Source organism: Pyrgilauda ruficollis, unplaced genomic scaffold (assembly GCF_017590135.1).
Source record: "Pyrgilauda ruficollis isolate IOZ18807 unplaced genomic scaffold, ASM1759013v1 scaffold3, whole genome shotgun sequence".
Classification (NCBI taxonomy): Eukaryota; Metazoa; Chordata; class Aves; order Passeriformes; family Passeridae; genus Pyrgilauda; species Pyrgilauda ruficollis.
In genome coordinates, this window is record NW_024524377.1 from 23002748 (window position 1) to 23024917 (window position 22170).

Consider the following 22170-nt stretch of genomic DNA (forward strand, 5'->3'; position numbering starts at 1 on the left):
ACTTCTTCACCTTGAGAGCTTTTGGATGTCTAAGCCCATCTTGCTGTAACGAGGTGTCTTTTATAACCAGTACCTGTTTGAGTTTCTGTCTTCCCAGAGAAAACAGAATGTGTTAACTGTACATGAAAATGAATCAGAGAAGGAAACAAGTGCAAGAAAGAGGAGTTTCCTACCTTCAAAATGAAGTTTGGTGTATGGTGGTGTGAAGAGAACAGGTGAAGACAGAAAGAAATGATCATCAGTCCTTGCTGTTGTGTTTTGACTACTAGTCATGGTAATACTTGGTCCTATTAATTTCTCAGAGCATAATAATTCGAAGATGGCTAAAGATCAAGACCTATTCAGAGTCTCTCTAGTGACTAGGGATTGACTAATGGTATTTTGGACCATTTAGCATGTCAAAGATAAAGCTGGTGGTGAGCTGTACTTGTGCTGTGTTAGGACTCATTCCAAAGACTAAAAGGAAGCTTTGCTTTTTGGTTGTTCACTGTGCCTGGGAAGAGCAAGAGAAGATGTTTCTGCTTTTTTTCGGGACCGGTAACAGGCTTTTTTTGTGGTAAATCTGTGGTAGTCCACTGGATTCATGCATGAATTGTTTGGTTGTCTGTTTTGTACTCTTGCCATCCTTAAGGGCCAGCAAGGCAGTGTGACCAGACTGCAAAAACTGAAAGTGCACTGAGATAAACCCAATGTTTCTGGCAAAAATCAATGTTTCTCATCTGATATGATTAATTCCCCTTTTGACATCAGGTTTTTAGTGCCTTCAAAGAAAAAAACTTTTGAAATTGAATATTCAAAGTGATCTTATGTAAGTTACTGCTTTTTCAGAACTCCTTTTCTTCTTTCCACCATTTGGCTATATCACATCTCATCATGAGTTAAAAAAAGAAGTGCTTGAGGGAAGAATACATTTTCCACAGCTATTATTAGTATTAATAGATAAAATGAATGAATCAGAACAAAAATTTAGTATGTGTGAAAATACATAGAACGAGATTTCATTTTTTAAATAGCTTGTTTACAGGGAATAGTTAACTATAGTTTGAAAAGAGGTCCTTCTAAACAGTTGGAGAAATTCTGTTGTTTTGAAGAAAATAATCTTTAATTCACCTCATACTTGAGTATTCAATTTATTCCTTTTTGGCCGAGTAAAATTTCTGTGTTATCTTACTGTGTGAAGAAAATTTCCTAGGCTATCTAAAAAAAAATCAAAATGTGTGCTTTTGGTCAGAAGCAAAGCATCACGGGTATAACAGCTTAGACTGGCATTACTTCTTGTGATCAGATTTTGGCATGAGGTTTGAAAGCTTGTTAGACCTGCCGAATTTATTGTGAAAAGCAAAGAGCTTTGTCTTCCATGTACTCACAAGTTTGATTGCTTGCAATGAACTTCTTTCTGTTCCCCATCACCCTGCCAGTTAAGGGTGAATTTCTCTCCAAAGATCCTTTCTTGTGCGGCTTTATTTTTATAGTTCTTTATTTCATCTGGAGGACTGATTAGGAAGCATCCCTTACAGTCACCTTTCTAAGACTATTTCTGCTGTATGGCCTTCTGTGTTTTCTGTAGCTTTATTTCTGGATGCTTAAAAGCAGTTTCTCTCAGAGCAGACTACCTTGTCCTTTGCCCTTGCCTCAGCTTTAATTTCTGTCCTTGAGCTCACTCAGTATAGATCTTTCTTTAATATTAATAACTTGAGAGAATGTGTGTCAGTCCAACTGGTAGGAGGCTATAAAGAAGTTTTATCTTCTCTCTAGCATCTTGCAGCATTTTCACTTCTAGTACAAGCAGAGTGTTGGTGAAGGAGAACAATAGCACTATGAAATACACAAGGAATTTTTTTTACTATCTCACTGTGTTGTAGCATGTTTCTCTTCCTTGTATTATAGTAAAGATTTCTGCTGCTTTTGAATTTCTAACTGGAAAGGGTTAAAAATGTGTTGGTTAATGTTATGCTATAAAGACAATGTAATTAATTAGAGGTAAGAATTTATTTTTTCAACAGTGAGACCTAGAAATATGAGCTTGTAACTTCCTCTGTTATGTGTAATATAAACTAAACTCTGGAAGCTTCCTGAGCAGTAAAACCTGAATATTACTTTTTCTCTAGTTTTTGAAGTTTGTGAAAAGAAGACCCAATTTGTACTCAGTTACAAGTGTGTGTGTAAATATATATATGTGTGTATATGAAATATACTCACATTCTTCATATAGGGAGGCTTATTCAGATCAGGCCTGTGCCAGGAATTGCTGCATCCAGTAATGTCTGGAACAGACTTAATCTTTTCTGCAGATAGCTGTTCATCTTTGTTTTTTATAGAAGCTTCTTGTGGCTCCTTTTATTCCATAAAAATGTTATGTCTGCAACCTACAATATTGTATGCAATGATACAATTCTACACTTGCACGTATGAAGAAAGTAGAAGTGGTGGTTTTTTGCCTGATGTAAGGATGGGGCGTGATGCATATTGGGGCATTTGGTTTTTTCCTTGGGGTTTCTCTTAGGCTGTGCAAGGACATCAGTGCATACATGTTGTGTTGTTGCTGAGCTCTAACTGTTCAGCTCCAGATTGTGATAGTCTGTAGTGTGCAATGTTTGCTTTGTGATCAGCTCTTGATTTTGGAAAGTCAGTATTCATATTGCTGTAAAAACAGAGCCCCACCTCTACTACAGCTGAAGATGACACTCCTGTTGGTGGCAGCTGAGATGAAGTTTGAATAAAGTACCACTTCAGGCTTGTTTGGAGGTGGTTTTGGTAAGCAAACCAAAAATGCTTAAGGCTCTTGTAATTCAGTGATAAACTTTGAGAAGGATTTTGAGATGAAGTTTGAGGCTCTGACCAATCTCATCCATATGTTCCTCTCCAAGTTGCTTTTTGTGCTCTGCTCCTCAAGCTGTGGTCTGAGAGTAACTAATACTTAGGAATGTTTGGCTGTGTATAAGGATACATTGCGTAGCCTTAAAATGCTTATAAAAATCATTAAATACTACTTAATATATTGAGGTAATGAATCACATTGCAATTTATATTCTAAAAATGATTAAGTGGTAGAATACCTCTTTTACTCACCTTAACCTAAAATGTCCCTTTATCAGAAAATGTTTTATGATTATGGGATTTTTAGTTCTACTTTTACACTGTCTAAATGACAGAAAACAATATGGCCAGAGGCCACTCTTTCCCCCAAGTTTGACCTAGCATTTATTCTGTTGTGTATGTGGAACAGGCATATATGATTTCCATTTTTATACTGTATTTAATTGAAGTCTGTTTGCTCTAGCGAAGCATTGATGTGGAGGTACTTCAGAAACATCAGCATGAGGAGTAATTTTAAGTCAGTCCTATTTCTGATTTTTTTTTTTTAGTGCATCCCATTGTTACTATATTAAATTAAAAATTCCAGTATAGGGTTTGCTATTTTATGTGTTCTGCACAGGGGAGTAAAATACAACATCAAACAATAATTAATTGTGAAATCATTAAGTGGTGGTGTTTATTTTATTGATGGTCAGCTGAAAGGTATTTAGACTTGTTTGGATTCTCTTGCTCATTGACAGTCAGAAATACCCAGTGTGGACTGTAACATATATTAAGTATGTTGCTTAGCTTTCAGAAAAGGAGACATACTTTTCTGTCTGAGTTGGGAACAAAAAGAATCAAGAATGCATTCCAACTTTCTCCACACATTAAAAATGTGAATCTATTGATTTATTTAAAAACCTAACAATAAATGGGAGTGCTTTAGTTATAAATTGGTTGGTTTTTCATTTGAGTGTGTGTGGTGACTGAAAATAAATGTGTAGAATTCTTGAACCTGTTTTAGTCTATTTGAACAGTGATGGTGTTGTATTAGGTGGCAACAGCTAAGTCAGGATTCTGTGACAAAATGAATGTCAAGCCCATTTTTTAAAATTTATGTCACTTCTCTGCTTACATTGCACTTGTGCATTCGTGTGACCTGGCTTTAATTTAACGTTTGGTAAATATTTGCATAGTAATTCCTAAAGTGTTCTCCCACGCATAAAGGAAATGATGATAAACAGCTTTTAAGTGGCTTGATGTTAAACGCAAACATGACTTGCACCCTAAGGTAAAATGCACATGAGAGTAACTGTTCAATATTCATTTGCCAAATGCTGTTATGAATTATACCAGGTAACTTAGTCATACGTCCTCTTTACGTAGATTTTTACAGGTTTGTACCTCAGCTGAATTTCTGCCTAGGGGTTATGTACTGTGCTGTGAGAGAGCTTCTCCCCACTTGTGATGCTAGGACTTTTTCGAGCTGCAGTTTTTGTTTTCTTCAAGATGAAGTTTCTAATAGGAGAGCACTTAGGAGCACAGACAGATTCAGGTAACCATAGCTGAATGCAGCCCAGAGCTTCCAGGCTCTGTTAGAGTTTTATTTTTACAAGAGACTCTTAGTTTTCAAAACTTGACATGCTTAAAAAGAAATAATTAAGTTTTAATGATGATGATTAAGAAGATACAGTGAAGAATCATTTTAGACACTTTCATTAGAATAAGATTTCAATCTCAAGCTAGAGAAACATAAAGAAACATCAATCATCTAAAAAAAAAATCCCAAATTTTGTCCTAGTATTTTAGAATACAGTTGTTAGACTTCTTTTACTTTCTAATTCATAGGTTCTCAGGAAGTGCCTTCTCAGTAAGCATGTTCTTAATCAGTCTCTTCCCTGATCAAAAATGGGGTGTCATCCAGTATTTGCTGCTTTCAGCAGGTGAGAAATGTTATTTTGTTGAAGCTGTCTAGCACTGGCCCTTCACAGAGTCTGTCATCTCTGTTACTGGGTTCTGACCATTCAGAAGACACTGTAGAATCAGCAAACTCTGTTTTGCAAGACTTCCAGTCATATACTTTATGAACTATAAAGTTACTCTGTTGCTTTAGAAAGGCAATCTCCTGCCTAGGAGTTTTAAAACACATGGAAACCTGAGGTGTTCTTGATACCCCTTTTGATTGTTCTATCATAGTAAAGCATAAGATCCTTAAAATAGGACAGTCCTTTTCCTGAGCAAGGTTAATTTTCTCTGATAATGATTCTACCATGGATGTACCATGGTTGTGTTTTGAACCCATTCTACTGCTTTTGAGCTCTAAATAATGTGCAAAATGTGAGTTTGTGCATATGCATGTGGATACAGTGCTATTTGGAGCTTTAGATACTCAACTTTTACATCTGTTGGTAGTTAATGGCTTAAGTGGTGAGTTTTCTAAAATATTAATGTTTTATTTAGTGAAACTGTCTAGACTCTTGGTGCAAGTAAAGAAACACGGAAGAAAAGTGTATATAGACTTTAGGTGGTTTGTTTGTTTGTTTGGGGGTTTCTTTTTGTGTGTGTGTTTTTTTTGGTTTTTTTTTTTTTTTTTTTTGGTATGGACACTTTGTATCCAATGCATGGCAGTGTTTGGAGTTCATCAAAAGAACAGAAAATGTTCTCTGACTTTGAAATCTTTTTTGAATGGCCAAGTGGGTTTGCTGGTAAGATGAACCATTGTTACTGTTATGACTGTGTGGAGGATAACCTGGGCTGTCTAGCAGTAGTTACTATTTGCTTCATCAAACAAGTTTATAAAAAGCTCCCTTCTCCCAGCATGGATTTTTAACTTTCAGGGATGAAGTGCATATAAGCTAATAGAAACCATTCATATTTTTATTTCTGAGGCAGCAAGTATTCAGTCTTGCTCTAGTCTGAGCTGATTATTGTAGCTGAGGAGTCCTTGAGATCAGACGGTTGTAGTGTGTCCATACTATGTGTACCTTAGCCACAGTATGTGTCTAAACCATTAAGAAGTATTTTTCTTCAAAACAAACTGTGAATCCAGCTCTACTTTAGTTCTCATACTTCAGTGTGAATTGTCATTGTTTTCTTTTAAAAAATCTTACATTTGCTACACTTGCTCCAAAAGATGGGTGAGGAATGGCAACGTCTGTCCTTTGAGACTATTTTAGAGATCTTCTCTTGATATTACCACTAACAAAAATAATTAAATTACTGTATTTGCTGTGGCCCAAAGTAAAAGAGGGTTAGGAATTTGTTAAATGTAATTTAGGGTGGCTGTGTGTTTTGAGCTTGTGTCCTGCCAATTTGCACCATTCTGTTGGGACAATAGGGTTTTACGCTTGTTTTTTTTCTTTGTTTCTGTTTCAGTGACACATCTCTGTTGGTACTGCTACTGAATCACAAATAGAAGTGAACACTGATAGCAAAATATTCTAATAATCTGTGTATTTTTTTAACTCTAGCTTTATTCTTAACACTTCAACAACATAATACAGCAGGTTTTAATGTATCTTTAGCCAAATAGGTTAGCCACAGAAGTTAGCCCAGTTAAGAGGAGTGATTTTCAATTATGCTGTTTTAATGCTGCTAATTATTAAAAGCTTTGTGGTTGCATTAGTTAAAAGGGTCAGGAGGAACATCTGTAGCTACTGATGTGTTCTGGTTTTAGAGTATCATATTTTGTAATTTTATTGGTAGGGTCAAACTACACTCTTTTTTCAGGGTAACTGCATTAGGTAAATTGTATAATCTAAATTAACCTGCTTATTTATTCTTGGGATTTCCTCTGGTTGAGATGATCCCAAGATGTGTTAAAAGTCTCTTTTCTCCAACCCAGCTGTCTGAGAAGAAATCAGAAGTCTTCGGCTCTCGTTCTCTATTTTATTTTATTATTTCTTATCTAGAACATTTTCTGTCTGGTCTGCCAAGGTCTGTTCTGCAGGTCAGTCTGAGGCACACTCCCCGCCACGGGGCTGGTGTTGTCTTTTATACTATAACCTATGTATTCGGTATTTACAATTATGTTCCAATACCTGTCACCTATGTTAGACAGTGACTTTCTACTCTGAACCAATCCCTACGTGCCACCATCACCAAGAAGATGAAGACTAGGAAGAAGGGAGAAGAACAGGACAATGCCCAAATCCCTCCATCTTGTCCCCCTAGACCCCCATAGTAAAATTCTTCAAAATTCCACCCTTCAATCTGTGACAACTCCTGTTATGCTACTTAAACTTTCGTGACTTTTAATTCTTCATATAAAGTTGGTAATTTGCTCCATGGGTTGAGCTCAAAGCCACAAGGGTCTTTGGCTGCATGCCAGGGTCTCCGACTCCCCTGCCAGGTCTTTGAGCCATCCAGGGCATCCAGAGTAATGTCCTGAGTTCTGACAATTTATTGCATAAAGCTATGTTTCTTTTCTGCCTTTTCATCTTAGAATTTTATGGTTATGGTAAAAACACCTAAGCCCTGGTCTTAAAGATAGAAATTTGAGCTGTAATAGTTGTCCACACTTTGTCACTTTGCAGAAAAAAAAGCTATTAATTGATACTCTTAAACTTTGTAATTGTGAACATGTGATACCTAGAATGAACAAACATTTGCTATTTCACAAATGGATGGTTTCATTGCAAAATAAAATAACTGTAGTAAGAGGTAAATTAGAGATTAAATGGACATGTTACAACATTGACATACTTTTAGATGCTGAATTGTGTGGTTGTTACACAGCTGTACTGTATCTATTTAAACTTAACCCTCAGTTGGTCATCTTTTTTTGCCCATTTCTGAAGCATTTCTCAAAGCTATGTGTGTGCATGCCCCTTTCCTGGCCCTCAATTTTAGCATGGTCTGGCCACTCTCCATAATATTTGATGGAGGACTCAAATATGTTTTATAATCCTAACCAGGCATGTTTTCTTTCTTCATTGTGCTGTAGCAGATGCAATGTTCCTCATTGCTGATAGCGCAGAGTACTTACACACATCATTGTGACTCACAGAGCTGCTATGTGCTTATTAAACCACAAGAACTGGTCCTAGGAGGATAAGTCTTAACTAAAGCAGTTCAGAAATAAATACCACTTGGAAGTTGTGTATACAGGTAGCTGGTATAGTTTGGGAGCAGTGGCTACAGACTGTGTATCTGCTCTCTCATTTTGTATTTCCTGTCAGGGAGAATTTGTACTGTTGAGCAGTACACTCTGAGCCTTTTGGCTTCAGGGTCAGCTGAACTCCTGGTTATTGAAGTGAAGGAGTTAATAATGTATGAAGAAAGCATTAGTTTTGGAGATTTAATATGTTCCCTGTTAAGATGGTATGCAGTGTTGCATTGAAATTTGAGAGTATTTATTTGTGAAAGCAAACTTGAATTTACTTATTCATTTGGGGGTTTTTGTCACAATAGGATTATCTGCCTCCTCAGAGAAAGAAATGATGGATGTGTTTCATCTATCTCAAAATATATGGCTACACCTCCCCACAACCTGTCAGGAGGGGTGCATGTCCATCCATATATATATGTATTTGTTTGTGTTGATAATACCCAAAATAATCTATCTACAAAGCATTGTAAAACAAAAATAACTTTTAAAAATTATTTTAAATTCACTATTCAAATTAGATAAATAATAAGGAAATAAAAATGTATATATGTATGTTTTAAAGATGTTTTTGGTGTAGTGTTCTGTAGGTATGGCCTTGTTTTTAATCTGTAGCTTTCATTTGCTCTCAGTTTCAATTTTGAATAGTGGCTCCAATCTTCTATCTCGTGACTATAGAGGGAAGTAGGTGGAAAATAAGTGGGACACAAAACAGCTGTCTGACAGCACTGAAATCATGTAAGGTTGGGTTAAGAAGTCTTGTATCTGTCTTTCAGGATCCAGCTTCCTGGGTAAATATTCACCACCTGGAGTATACAGATGGAGGAATCCTGGACCCAGATGATGTGCTGGCAGATGTTGTGGAAGACAAAGATAAGGTAGAGCTTGTATGAAAATGTTACGCTTCTCTTCAAATAACAAATGCTGCTTTCTCATTTCTTGGATATATGGCAGGTGAAGTGGATGTTAAATATCCTTAAATGCATCTGCCCTGTGGACAGATGGAATGTAGGAGAATAGAGATAGTGATGAAGGTAGTTTCACCCCTAAGGAGTTACAGCTGTGCTAATTATCAAGAATTAGAAACAGGCCTGCCCTTAATTGGCCACAGCTAGATCCAGTTAGGATGGGTATTATAAAAGAGTGGGTTGGCTAGTTGAGAAGTTAGATGGAGTTTGTTGGCTGTGCTGTGAGGAAGGAGTTAGTGCTGTGAGGAGTTGCCCATGAGAAATCACCAAGAAGGTATGGAGCTTTTGCAAAAAGATAACACTGCCCATAAGTGCTGCAACTCTCCCCTTCTGGAGTAGAATGGGGGAGTGGGAAGCATGACCCAAGCAGTGAGAAGAGAAGCCTAGGAGTTTCCTTAGGGCTGAACCTTTTCAAGCAGTTCTATGTTTCTTTTTATTTCTATATTCAAATACCATGGTGAAAAATATGGGCTTTACGAGACTTTTTTCTTTTTTATGCCACATAAAAATAAATACCACTTAAAATATCTTCTATAATATTTTCCTTTGCATGGAGTTAAGTTTTTGAGAATCATTCAAATGTCATCGTGGACTGTGACAAAATAGACAAATCCTATGATGACAAGAGCAGTTACTTCAACTGTTAAATTCTGGGAGGAGCCCCTATGGTTTGCTACTGAAAGTCTGAGCAACCTGCTTATTAATTTTAAAAGCTGTGAGTCTCTAAATTTCAGTTAAAATAAGACATGTTTTGACCTGGGTAGTAGTAACTGTAGAGAAACCTCTTCTAATTTTATTTTTAATTGTCAGAAAAATTTAGTTTTGGGAAACGTACTGGTGACTTATTCAGCATAGAGAAGGAGGGGTAATAGTTATAAAACTTTACTGATTTTATCTTCTTTTTTTCTTCATAAAATCAGAGGAAAAAAAATTTAATGGCTTTAAACCGAAGATCCAAATATGGGATATGCCTGTGCTTTTAGACAAATTGCTGTGTCTATTTAAAGTGCCATATGCTTGATGACTTAAAAAATAATTTAGTATATTGCAAACAGAATTGCTAGTTTTGTATGCTGTGTTGATTCTTCAATGACTTAATACAAAGCAGAATGTTTTGCTTTTGATTAATGGGATGCTGCTTCTTTGTATCTTAGAAAATTGTTTAGGGTGTACTTCAGTGTCATTTTAGGATGGTTTGTGTGGGAATTTTTAAAAACAGCGGAACTCTGTTATATATTCTTTTTATCATATTTGTGTTTTTTTGCTTGTCCATATTTACTGAAAAGTATACTTAAGACACCTTAAGACCTTTCTTTTCCAGGAGTGTTTGGAGACAAAAGGACTGAGTTCTGAAATTGAACAGCTGTGTATAAAGAATAAGACCATAAGCATAGGATGTCATAAAATGAGATATTATATCAAAGAGAAATGTTTTGCTGGTCTCAATGAAAATTAGTATGTTTACCCAGGATTTTCTCCATTTAAAGTACTGATAGAGGACTTCTTGTGGAAATGTGAGCATCAATGTGCAGAATATTTGATGTGCCATGTAGTTTTTAACTTGTGACCAGAGCCTTTGCTATACCTTGTTGGTGGCTGTCACTGATTGAGTATGTGTAGCTGAATAAGCTTCTAGGTCACAGCTGTGGGTCTAAGCTTCCTCGGTTATGACAGTGCTAAGTGAGGCTCTGAGGCTGCCTTAGGAAAAATTATCTGGGAAACCTGAATCTTACTCTTTGAAGTGGTCTGGTGTGGTTTAGGAATACATCAAACTCCTCAATTTCTCTTCCTCTGATATCTCAATTACATGGGATGTATCACTATCATATTTTCTTCAGAGTGGCGTGGTGAAACAGGGATAAGAGACTTGCTGAACAGAGGAGCTGCAGTGAAAAATCAGATTTTTTTGATTAAACTAAGGGAGAATGTTGTAAGGGATCTGCTGGTCTGAGAGGTTGAAGAATTCTTTCATTTGAGAGTGGAATTGGGCCATAGTATGTGTAAGGAGTTGTCCATGCTACCTACTTACCAAGTTTGATATGATCTGATATCAAAGAACCAGCCTTATAAAAGGCTTACAAATAGTTTTGATAGCTTTACTGTAGCCTGTTAGTCTTTGAGCCTTCACCAGTGTTATTTCACACTGAGAATCTCTTCTAGGGGATCTTAAGCAAAAAAAGGGGATGAAATACTCAGGTCAGATTGACCTGCTATGTTATTTAGTGTTTAAAGTCCTTGAATAGATGAAGGATTTTTTTTGGTACATTTATCTGTGCTCTGCTTGTCTTTGGTTATGATTATCTGTATATGTGGTAAATGAATAGGCCATAGGTTTGTTGCTCCCTTGTCCTTGTCATCCTTTGCTGTGCATCCAAGCCAGTGACATAGTTTCACACTAAATCAGTCACTCTCTATAGAAATAAGCTTGTACTTAACCTCAGTGCCTTTAACCAAAGGTGTGTTTGGCACTGCTGACCATCAGGCTTTTCTTCAGTGGCAGAGGAAATGCTGCTGCTTTTTGAAGAGATAATCTGCTGTAGATCATACTTTGATAGCAGTAAACAAGCACAGTTTCTTCAGAGAAAAATGTCTTTGCTAATCTATTGAATTCTTTCATTGTGACAACAAAACAGAGTGCTATCAGATATAATTTATTTGGAATTTCAAAAGCTTTTGACAATCCTTAACAATAGACTGTTAAGGAGGTGCAACTACTCGTGAAGTAAGCGGTAAGTGCTGTGGTGGGTTAGTGAACAAACGAGAGTGAGCTAAAAAATGGAGTAAATGGTGAAGTTCCAACTCTGAAGTAATGGCACTGGAATGTGTAATGCTCATCACTGGGAGTGGCTGTAGTTTTCAGCTCTGCTTACATTAACTTCCTGACTTCCTCTTGAACTCCAGATTAATCAAAGTTCAACTGTGCAGCTGCCAACTGTGCAGTTATGCTGGACAGAGTGGCATTTTTCAATTGCCCAAAAAACAGATCTAAATTAGTATTACATGTGCTTGGTAACATGTCATGTGGAAATGCTTTGGAAATTCTGCTGGCTGGGAGTCTCGCTGCTGTTGCCTCAGCAATAATCTGTGACCTAAATTGGATGTCCAAAGCTAGTTGACATAGTTTTGTAGAATAGCTTTAATATAGCTTGTTTTCAGTGAGTTATCCAGCAATTGGTTCACATCCTAATAATCTGAATGATGAATTAATTAAAATCCTGAAATTTTGTCAGTTGAATAAGAACATGCTATTTAAATTGTCTGATTTTAATGTTGAAGTTATAAATGAAGTCCTCTTTGTATACTGTTCTTAGCATATCTCCCACTTGAAATGAACTCTTGAGCAAGAAAATGTTCTGAGAAAATTTCTTAACTGTGTAGAAGATGGAGTACAAAATGTTTCCTTTCATAGCATTGTGTACATGGAGCCCTGTGCTTGGCATATATCTTAAATGCATAAACTTAATGTAACCATCTAGACTTCCTGCTGAGTTTTATATGGAATCATGTTTTCGTAAACTAGACTAGCAAACACCTGGGGAGGCTAAGACGATATAATGAAAACCTGTGTGAAGTTAAAACTTACTTTGCTTATAGGACAACAAGCTTCCTCAATCAGAACAGCTCTGCTTTCTGAATAAATGTAGAGGTCTACAGGGAAAATACACTTTCTATCAAACTTTATATGTATATATGTATTCATATTTTGACAGGATTAAATACAAGCACAACATGTTTCCAGGTGTGCTTTTTCAACAGAGCCCTTCTGAAGTGGGAGATGGTGGTCTGCTGTCAGGGTGACGGGTTTTTCTTTGGGTTGTTTTGATTTTTGTTTTGTAGGGTTTTTTCAATCTGTTTGTTTGCTTTTGTGTCTTGTTGCTTGGTACTTTTTGGTTTTTTTGGATAACTTGGATGTTGTTTTGTAAGACTGTGTTTGCAAGGGCAGTATTGCAGTAGCTACAGTTGAGCCAACAAAGCTGCCGAACATTTTTGTAAAGATACATTTTCTGATCAGTGCTGATGGCAAAAGATTAGACATGTCATCCTAGGAGGTGATGTGGGTTTAAGCTCTCCAGAGACTTGTTTGTTGGCAGCTCTGCTGCTAATGGTGGGGGTGTTTTGTGGTGTGGGGTGTTTTTTTTAGGAGTGGGAAGAATAAAAAAAGTCATTGTGATGGGCAGTGTGCTGACACTGAAATAGCAGGATACCAATATGATCTTAAAAATTACGTTTTTCTTGGGTATCTTCTTTGTTAAATATAGATGAGTTTTTAACAGCAGTGGAAGCTTTTGAAGGAAGGACACAAAGCAACATCAATGAAATGCTGAAATAGTGACACTGTATCAAGATTTGTAGTGACTGCAACTGTCATTTAAGTGTTTCTAATGATGATATCAAGTAAATGGTATGAATTAAGTGTAGCTCAGGTACCTACTTTAGCTAAGCATTTAATTAAATATTAAATAGGAAAATCAATGCATTCTTCTCAGCTCACTACAGCAGAAATGCAATATTGAAAAAACATGTCTCCTGGATAGTCTTCTAATGCTGGGGAAATCAGCTGCTGGCTGTTCAAAATGGCTATTGGGCCCATGCATGCTCCTGATAAGAAGCTCAAGATCTGGCTGAAGCTTTTGTCACAGATGCTAAGTAACTCTTTGAAACCCTACTTTAGACAGAAGCCTTTGCGGGCAGCTTTAGTTTTGTGATGATTTTGCAGGTGTGAGGCTGGTTTGGAGAAGATTTTTCAACAAAGCAGTGAAAATGAAGCGGATGTGAACTTCAAGACTGATGTTATTATAGAGAAGAAATGTTTTTCCACGTAGAAAACCATGCTGACAGGCGTGTTTTCTGCCAGTGGATTTGGAACTTTTCTGTTGTTTTCAGGCAGGTTTAGTCACTGGGAGTGATGGCTGGCTGGGTTTAGCAGTATAGAGCAGTTATTTTTTGACCTCGGTTTGACTCTGTAGACCTTCTGGGTTGTCATTTTGACTGTGAAAGTGATGGCATACTCTTATGTGCAATGTGTATTTAAGTTATGAGCTAATTCCACCTTTGATTAGTTTCTATTCTATTCAACCATCAAATTCCTCATGAAACAGAAGTAAACCAGAGCCACAGTAACCCTTAGGTAAATATAGAAGCTCTGACTGAAGACTCTGAGGTGATAAGGAAAATTTCTACATCAAGATGGAAAATGGCAACACTGAGTGAGAATGAGAAGGGGGAAAGTGGATCGAAATGTCTCAGTAGTTTAAACAAAGGACTGGGGTATTCTGAGGCAGTTTTTTCTCACACAGAGTTACAGCATTGCTGCTTTAAAAGCTTTCCCTGGATGTTGGTGGCAGAGGCCTCAATACTGTTTTAAGTTGCCAGTGTGTCAGCAGAGTGTGTAAATGGCATGCTTTACAGCTTTTTTGTTGTATGGCTTGATTCTCAAATATATGATCCATGCAAATAATGCGTACTTAAGTTAGATAAATGCTGTTCAAACTCTAGACTTCTAACTAATTTAGTGTAATTGAACACTCTAGGGTTTTGTAACTTTCCGATAACTGAGGTGTAGAATAGATGGGTATTTATTTTTCAGTTTGTTGTACAATAGTGTATTGTACTTGTTTGGGAAAAAGATGTGAGACTTCATTACAGCTGAGAATTTTTACCTATTGAAGCTTATACTGCAGTGTTTTTTGTTATGTAGACTCCTCTAGAAATTACTGCATATTGGGCAAGTTTCCCATGGAGAAGTTTAAAAAATCCCTTTTTTATAAGAGTATGGGAGAGATGTCTGGTAGCACAGAAAGCAGTTTGATGTTAGTTTCATGGAGGTAACATTGGAAGTCTGCAATGGACAGGATAGTTAGAATGGTGTGTTATAACTTGGATACCATGTGTCTTTCATAACATCTGTATCAAAAAGAAAGAAGAATCAAAGACAGAATTACAGCTTTTCTTCCTTGTAAGGTGGTTAATATTGCTCTGGACTAGGGCTTTGACACAATGTTTTATGACATTTAGTTGTTTAGTTCCTTGCTGTTAATAAGGTAAACCAAAGGATTAGTAGATCAAAAAGCCTGATGTGATCAATATGAGGAAAATAAAGTTGCAGAAATTTGGCAAAACTTGTATATAAGGCCTACTGTTCTTTGATTTGGTTTTAATGTGTTTTTGGTTTTTTCCCCCCTTATTATAATTGTAAAGTTGTGGTTAGTATCTCTGCCAGAATATGTGTAGCTGTTTGTGACTCTTCCTCACTGCCTCTGGTTTTGTATTTCTATTTTGTGATTTCAGTGATGAGATACTACATGTGCCCAGAAATCTTACAATTTTATTAGAAAAAGCATGACTAATTAGGCATTCTTTTTTCAAATCCTAAATTGTAAAAATTAAAATGGATTTAACTTATATTCTGAATAGCATGTTTACAACCTCCAAAAGCATAATACAGTATGAACATCTTTGTTCAAAGTTTAGAGTACTCTATTTCTTCATTGTGTAAATTCTTTGTAATAAGTTTCAGCTGTTATATCCAATAATCAGAGTTATTAGGATATGAAATTGTTATTGCTGACAGTATTTGTTTATTTAAATATTCATATCTAGTTCTGAGTGATGAAGTTATAAAGACAAAACAGAATTGTGAATAAAAGCTCCATGCCAGTTCTGTTCTGTCAAGGGAATCCCAGCAGAGACTCTTCAGGTGTCTGATGGTTAGCAGTAGATCATATGTCCACAAGAAAGGGAAGTATTAGAAAGGGCATATTTTAAATAATACCTTTATGCTCACTAGCACCTTAGGGTATGGAAATGTGAGACACAAGAAAATCCTAGAACAAAACAGGGTATCAGTCCTTTTGGGCTGCATAAAAGGAAGCATTGCCAGTGGGCTGGGGGGGGGAGGTGTTTTTCCCTCTCTACTCTGCTCTCACGAGACTATCTGGAGTACTGAGTTCAGGTCAGGATTCCTCAGCACAAGAAAGATGTGGACCTGTTGGAGAGGGTCCAGAGGAGGGCCACGAAGTGGATTTGAGGGAAGGAGCACCTATTCTGTGAACACAGGGTGAGAGAGTTGGGATTGTTCAGCCTGGAGAAGAGAAGGCTCCAAGGAGACCTCATTGCAGCCTTCCAGTGCCTAAATGATGATAAAAATGAGGGAGAGAGACTTTTTACATGGGCATATAGTGACAGGACAAGCAGGAAGGTTTCCAAAGTAAAAGAGGACACAGATGAGATATCAGGAGCAAATTCTTCAATGTGAGGGTGGTGAGGCACTGGTGCAGGTTGCCCAGAGAAGCTGTGGATGCCCATCCCTGGAAGTGTTCGAGGCTAGGCTGGATGGGGCTCTGAACACATCCTGGTCTGTTGGACAGAGTCTCTGCCTGTGGCAGAGGGATGGAACTGGATGATCTTTGTGTTCCCTTCCAACCAAAACCATTCTAAGATTTTTCATTGATTGTACTAATGACTTTTCTTGTCATCTTGACAAGGCTTTTGGACTCCTTCAGAAGGACAGCACTGATGCTTGCTAAGAATTTCCACTGAGTTTATCTAGGGTTTACCAATAGTTCAAAATCAATCAAACAAAAAAGCATTGGGGCTGGGGTCCTTCTTATAGAGAAACTGTAGGCTTTGATTTGCTGGCCTTTCAATGAACTAAGATGGAGTTTTGTTTTTGCTATTGACAAAATAATATGTAAACCAGTCAAGCTGCAGCCTATTTTTAAAAACATTTTCACACTTTTCAGGAGGAAAAAGTTTAATGCAATTTTGAGCCAGTGCTTGTTTAGGAAACAGATGTCTGATTTCACTCTTGTGTAGTAGGAAATGCTGTGAGCCACCATATACATACAAATATGTATAAAAAAAAAGGATATTTTGGTAGGAGTTGGTCTGTTTATTTCTGACATAGGGTCTGAACTGTAAATACCAGGGGGAGGGGTCAACAAATCACCATCATTAGTACTTACTAAGCAACACCTTATTTCAGTAATGCACTGTCTTTTAGAATACAGATGATGAAGCTTTGAATTTTTATGAAATTTGTTTTAATTTATTGCTGCAGAGGTGCCATGCATTATTCAATATTATAAAATGATTTGGATTTCAGGAGCATTTGGATTTGCTGATGAGGATTTCAAGCTGTGTAATTATGAAACTGTATGCACATGGGTTGGAAGTTCAGAACTCATTAGCGTAATCATTAAAATAACCATTTTTTAAGTGTGGTATTACATTCTGGGGTGTGCAATTACACTATCATGTGCTTCTGGTTACTGGAAACAGTCTTGTTACAAACTTCAGGTCTAGCAATATGCTTCAAGATGAGTTCATAGCTTTAAGAACAGATACCTGGTCAGGTGTTGCTTAGGTTGTTAAAGAAAATTCAGTTTTATAGACTTAGAGCTATAACAAGGTGCCTGTATGCATAAATTTGCCTCCTGTTTATCCTAGAAGAATTTATAAGCTTTTACAAATTTAGTGCTGTGTAATGTATTTTTTCTTAAAATACATATCTTGTAACATCTTGCAATGGTTAGTTATTTCAGCTCTACCTACTTTAACAGTAGTGTGTGCATGAAAGCTCCTACCAGATGGACTCCTCAGCTTTAGTTTTTTCCAGTGGAATATTTGTGTTTGAACATTCTCAACTGTGTGAATATCTGTAACTACCAGATTTTTTTTCCAGTTGTGATAAGTATTCCATTACTTGTTTCAGATTTTAAAAAAAGTTAAATAACTGTAACAGTGAATCTGTGACACTAATAAAATTCCTGATAGTTTTGGAATAAGATTTTCTATTTAAATGCTAAATGGGAGGTTTTTTAGAGTTCAGTTTGGAGGTTTACTCTTCATGTAAATCTGAAACTTGTGCTTTTCTAGTTTGGTGTTCTTTTGATCCCTCTATCTGATCTGTATTTTGGCTTTTCAGACTGTTGAAAACACAGAGCAACGCAGAATGTTTGGGATCTGGATCCAAGTTTTTGGGGAGTATTCAGCTGTACAGCTGTGATACTTTCTCTTGACCTGAAAATGTGTTTTGTCATCTGGGCACTAAGTACTGTAGCTAATTGGTGATCTGACAAGTGGAGCTGTCTGGTTTCTGTCCCTTGCACAATGAAAGGGGTGGAGGGAGTGAGGGAGGTCATTCTAAGTGCATATGGCCACAATGAACTGAATGAACATTCAAATTTCCTGATGAAAAGAAGCTTAATATCTCTTTGTAAGCACAACCTGGTGGAAGAGTTGCTCCTTCTTAGTGGTTTTCATTGATGTAACAAATATTTGGAATTATGTATACACGTGTTGATGCTTAAGTGTCTTTAAGCACACGCATGTTAATGCTTACCAAGGGAGTAATATGCATTGTAAAATGCTGTAGCCTTGTGGTGGTAAGATAATTTGGTGGATTGTCTTGCTATATAAAGTAAGCTGAGCTCTTAAATACTTCCACATAGTGGTTTAATTATGGTATGTTTTGGAAGCTGAGAGAATTGGGGTTGTTCAGCCTGGAGAAAAGGCAGCTTTGGGAAGATTCATTGCAACCATTCAGTACTTTAAAGGGGGCCTGTAAAAAAGGTGGGGACAAACTTTTTAGCAAGGCCTGTTACAATAGGACAAGAGGTGATGATTTGAAACTGAAAGAAGGCCAAGTTAGAGTAGATGAGAAGGAAGAAAGTTTCTACAATGATGGTGATAAAGTGCTAGAGCAGGGTGTTCAGAGAGGTGGCAGATGTCCCCTCCTTGGAAACACTGAAGGTCAAGTTGAATGGGTTTCTGGACAACCTGATGTAGCTGAAGATGTCCCTGTCTGTGGCAGCAGGGTTGACCTAGATCACCTTTAGAGGTCCTTTGCAACTGAAACTATTTATGATACTAATGTAGCACATGTCCTGTTTAGATTGAATGAGGGAATGGGTTTTTGTTCCCTTTTACAGCTGGGGCTCCAAAGATTATTTCAGTACAAGGAATTAAACACCCACTGTGATATACTTTGTTTCCCAGTGGTGAAGGAGAAGTTTTGCATTGGTATTTCATTCCTTTTCAGAAGTGACTGTGCTCTGGCCCAATGAATTGATGTTGATCCGGGTACAGTTTTGGGAAAATGCTTCAGTATAGTAAGCTTTCCTTATTTTAGGTCAGTACATAACTCCTGTATTGAATTCTGTTCTTATAAGTCTTGTGACTCTTCCCTCCAGAAAGTTAAAGCTTGTTTAAAGTTTTGAAACACTGGTAGAAATCTCACTTATATTTCAGCAGGTGCAATCAATTTGGAGTTTGTGTTTTGGCACTCTCCATTTGTCATGGGGGTGGTGTACTAGGGAGATGCCTAATACCACTGCTATCGTAAAAGCAAATACCTCCTACAAGTATTAAAACAAAACAAGCTTAATTCTTGTGTGCAAGTTTGAGTCATCAACCCTTATTTTATTTAGGGCATAGTGGCCATGTTTGAGGAAAATACATTGTAAATTGCCTTGGAAAATGCACACATAGAACGTTGCACACATGTGCCAACTTCTTGATGTATGCAATATGGAGTCTAGCAGACAGACTACCCTAGTTTAACTTCAAAAGGCAGAGAAGGGCACTGACTCCATACTTCAGCTTAGGAGGCAGCTTTGTGGCTGAAGCATAGCAGACTTCTATTGAAAATGCCAAGTAAGTGTGAGTTAGTTCCTTCCTTGCAGAGTGGAGAGGCTGATGTGTGTGGAAGGCTGTAGGGATAGAGACATATAGACCTTTGATATACCTGTTGTACAGTAAATATCTTCTGAGCTATAGAAATAAGAGAATATGCTTTATCTTTTTGAGAGTTTAGAAATATCTTCTGCAAAGCACCAGAACACTGACTGTCTTCATAAACTGCTCACAAGTTTTATGGAGGATGTTTAACCTGGAAGGAGGCTCAGGGGAGCCCTTTTTTTCTCTCTACACCTTTGTAAAAGGATGTTTTAGTAAGGTGGGTCAGTGTCTTCTCCCAGGTAACAAGTAATAGGACAAGCAGAAATAGCCTCAAGTTGCATTAGGGAAAATTGGGATTTGATATTAGAAGAAAAGGTCTTCACCAAAAGGGTGGTCAAACATTAGAACAGGCTGCCCAGGGAAGAGGTTGGGTCACCATCCCTGAAGGTATTTAAAAGATGTGAGCATGCGGCACTTACAGACATGGTTTAGTGGTGGACTTGGCAGTGCTGAGTTAATGCTTGGATTCTGTTATCTTGAAGGTCTTTTCCAACCGAAATTATTCTATAATTCTGTTCAGTATGAATGCTTTCTCATTCTCTTAATCTGTAACAATGCAGTTAATAGTAAAATTGAGTTAGATTAATTTGAAGGCTCAAGTCTTGAGGGATTTTGGTTTTCCTCTCTTTCTTCAAAGATGGAGCAGTAGTTGAAGAACTTCAGTAAAAAAAAAAAATTGTTCACAATCACATATTTAAGGGTCAAGATATAATGCTGCCACTACATGGTTAAAGTTCAGCTAATTAGCAAAAAAAAATTAAAAAATGCTTAAATAAAAATGTGCAGTCAGAAAAATATTGTGAGATATCCAGGACTAAGTAGTCTAGTTTGAAAAAAAAAAATAAAAATGTAACATTAAAATACTCTTAACTTTCTAGAATGAGAATGTTTTCTGTGCTGACACCTTCTACAAGCCCTTTTACTGATTTAGTCCAATAATGACTTCACATGTAGCTGTTCTTTAGGGATTTTGAGACTTTTTTTCTTCAAAATCAGAAGAAGCTATTAAGAGCTGTTCTCTCATTGTTGTAGTATTGGTAGTCCAGTCATTCCTTGTTTTAGTCCAGACATTTTTGAGACATTTAATGGCATCCTTGTTTTTGAAGATTCCTTCCCTGTTATGAGAGATGCCAGGTAATCCAGAAGTCACAGGCTCGAGAAGCAGAAATAAGGAAAACATTTTAAATATATGGTAACATTTTTGGGCAGTGTGTGTTCTGAAGTGTATAAATGCTATTCTAACTTCAAGTTCGTGTAGCAAAACTATCCACAAAGGATGCCAGATATTCCTTAAGTTCACTTTTGCTGTTCAGTAGTGGATGATGCTTTTCTCTTTACATACATCTTTGATTGTCTAGTTTGTTTTCTGTTGGGGTTTAGCTCATGCTCAAACTCTTACTTTCTCGTGGTATACCTGTCTATTTAGATAACTGAAAGTGGCTGTTTGAAGGAGGGAAAGTCAACAGTATTTTCTTCATGTCTGGAGGGTTTCCAGCTTTCAGGACTTTACTGCATTATCTGAAAATAAAAGGTTTTGCAAATCACTCAGATTTGAGAATCAACATGTGATGCCTGAATCTTAAGAATCATTGGAATTTATCTGTTGTTTGGAACCATTTTGGACAAGTGTGAAAGAAGTGGTGTGAAGAGCAAAGATGTTAAAAGTGATTTTTAGAGCAGGCTTACCATTGTCTTTGCTGAGGACAGAGACTGTCCTGGAGAAGGAAGCAATGTATCTCCAGAACAGCTGGTACAATAGGTGGTGGACTGAGTTCACAGAGGAGGACAGACCTTTCTGGCTGTCAGAAGTCTGGGTTCCTGGAGGAAGACCAGGCTGAGAGCTGTGAGTGCAACTGTCTTAGTGTTTTCTGCTGTTACTTTGCCACCTAAGGTAACAGCAGAAAGCAGTGACGCAGTTTCTCCTGTGGCCAGAGAGGAGCTGCAGAAATGCAGACTTCTGAGAGGTTGTCATGTACAGTTCCCACTTTTGGGACAGAATGCTGGAACTGGAGGAAAAAATTTAGGACATCTAGGCTGCCTTTAACTTGTTCTTCCTGTACCATAAGAACTCTTAGGATAAACACATTTTATAAAGCACTGTTTGACAATTGTAGCTGAATAAAATATAGCTTTAATTCCCATATATTTAAAATACATTTATGTTAGTAAAATGATGTAGAATGTCAATTGCAAACAATATATGGCAAAGGGTAGTTCTAAAAATGAAGTAGATTTGTTTTTACTTTGGTTGAAGTCTTCATTTTTGCATGTTTTTTCTGTTGCTTTTTGTTGAAAATGCAGTTGAAGACTGGCAATAGTCAAAATGCATGAACAGCTAGCCAAATACAGATGTGCATTATGTGATTTCCTAGAACAGCGTTCAAATAGTACATTGCGTTGTACCATTGTTTTTGCAGAGTTGCATTTCTTCATGTGGTTTGTGATTTTTTTACTAATTAAAACCAAATAGGTTTTAGTCCATAAAGGTTTTTTTTGGTTATTATTTTCCCTGACTAAGCCATTCCATGTCTTCTTTGCTTTTTCAAACAAAATAAG

General features: G+C 37.0%; 1 protein-coding gene across 4 annotated transcripts in view; it reads left to right on the top strand.

Annotated features, from left to right (window-relative positions):
• Positions 1–22170, top strand: part of PARD3B (par-3 family cell polarity regulator beta) — a 394458-nt gene that overhangs the window by 17419 nt on the left and 354869 nt on the right. For all 4 annotated transcript variants that reach the window (XM_041472994.1, XM_041472995.1, XM_041472996.1 and 1 more), the window contains exon 2: positions 8683–8784. In XM_041472994.1, coding sequence (XP_041328928.1) covers positions 8683–8784 — 102 coding nt within the window. The remainder of the gene's footprint in view (positions 1–8682; positions 8785–22170) is intronic.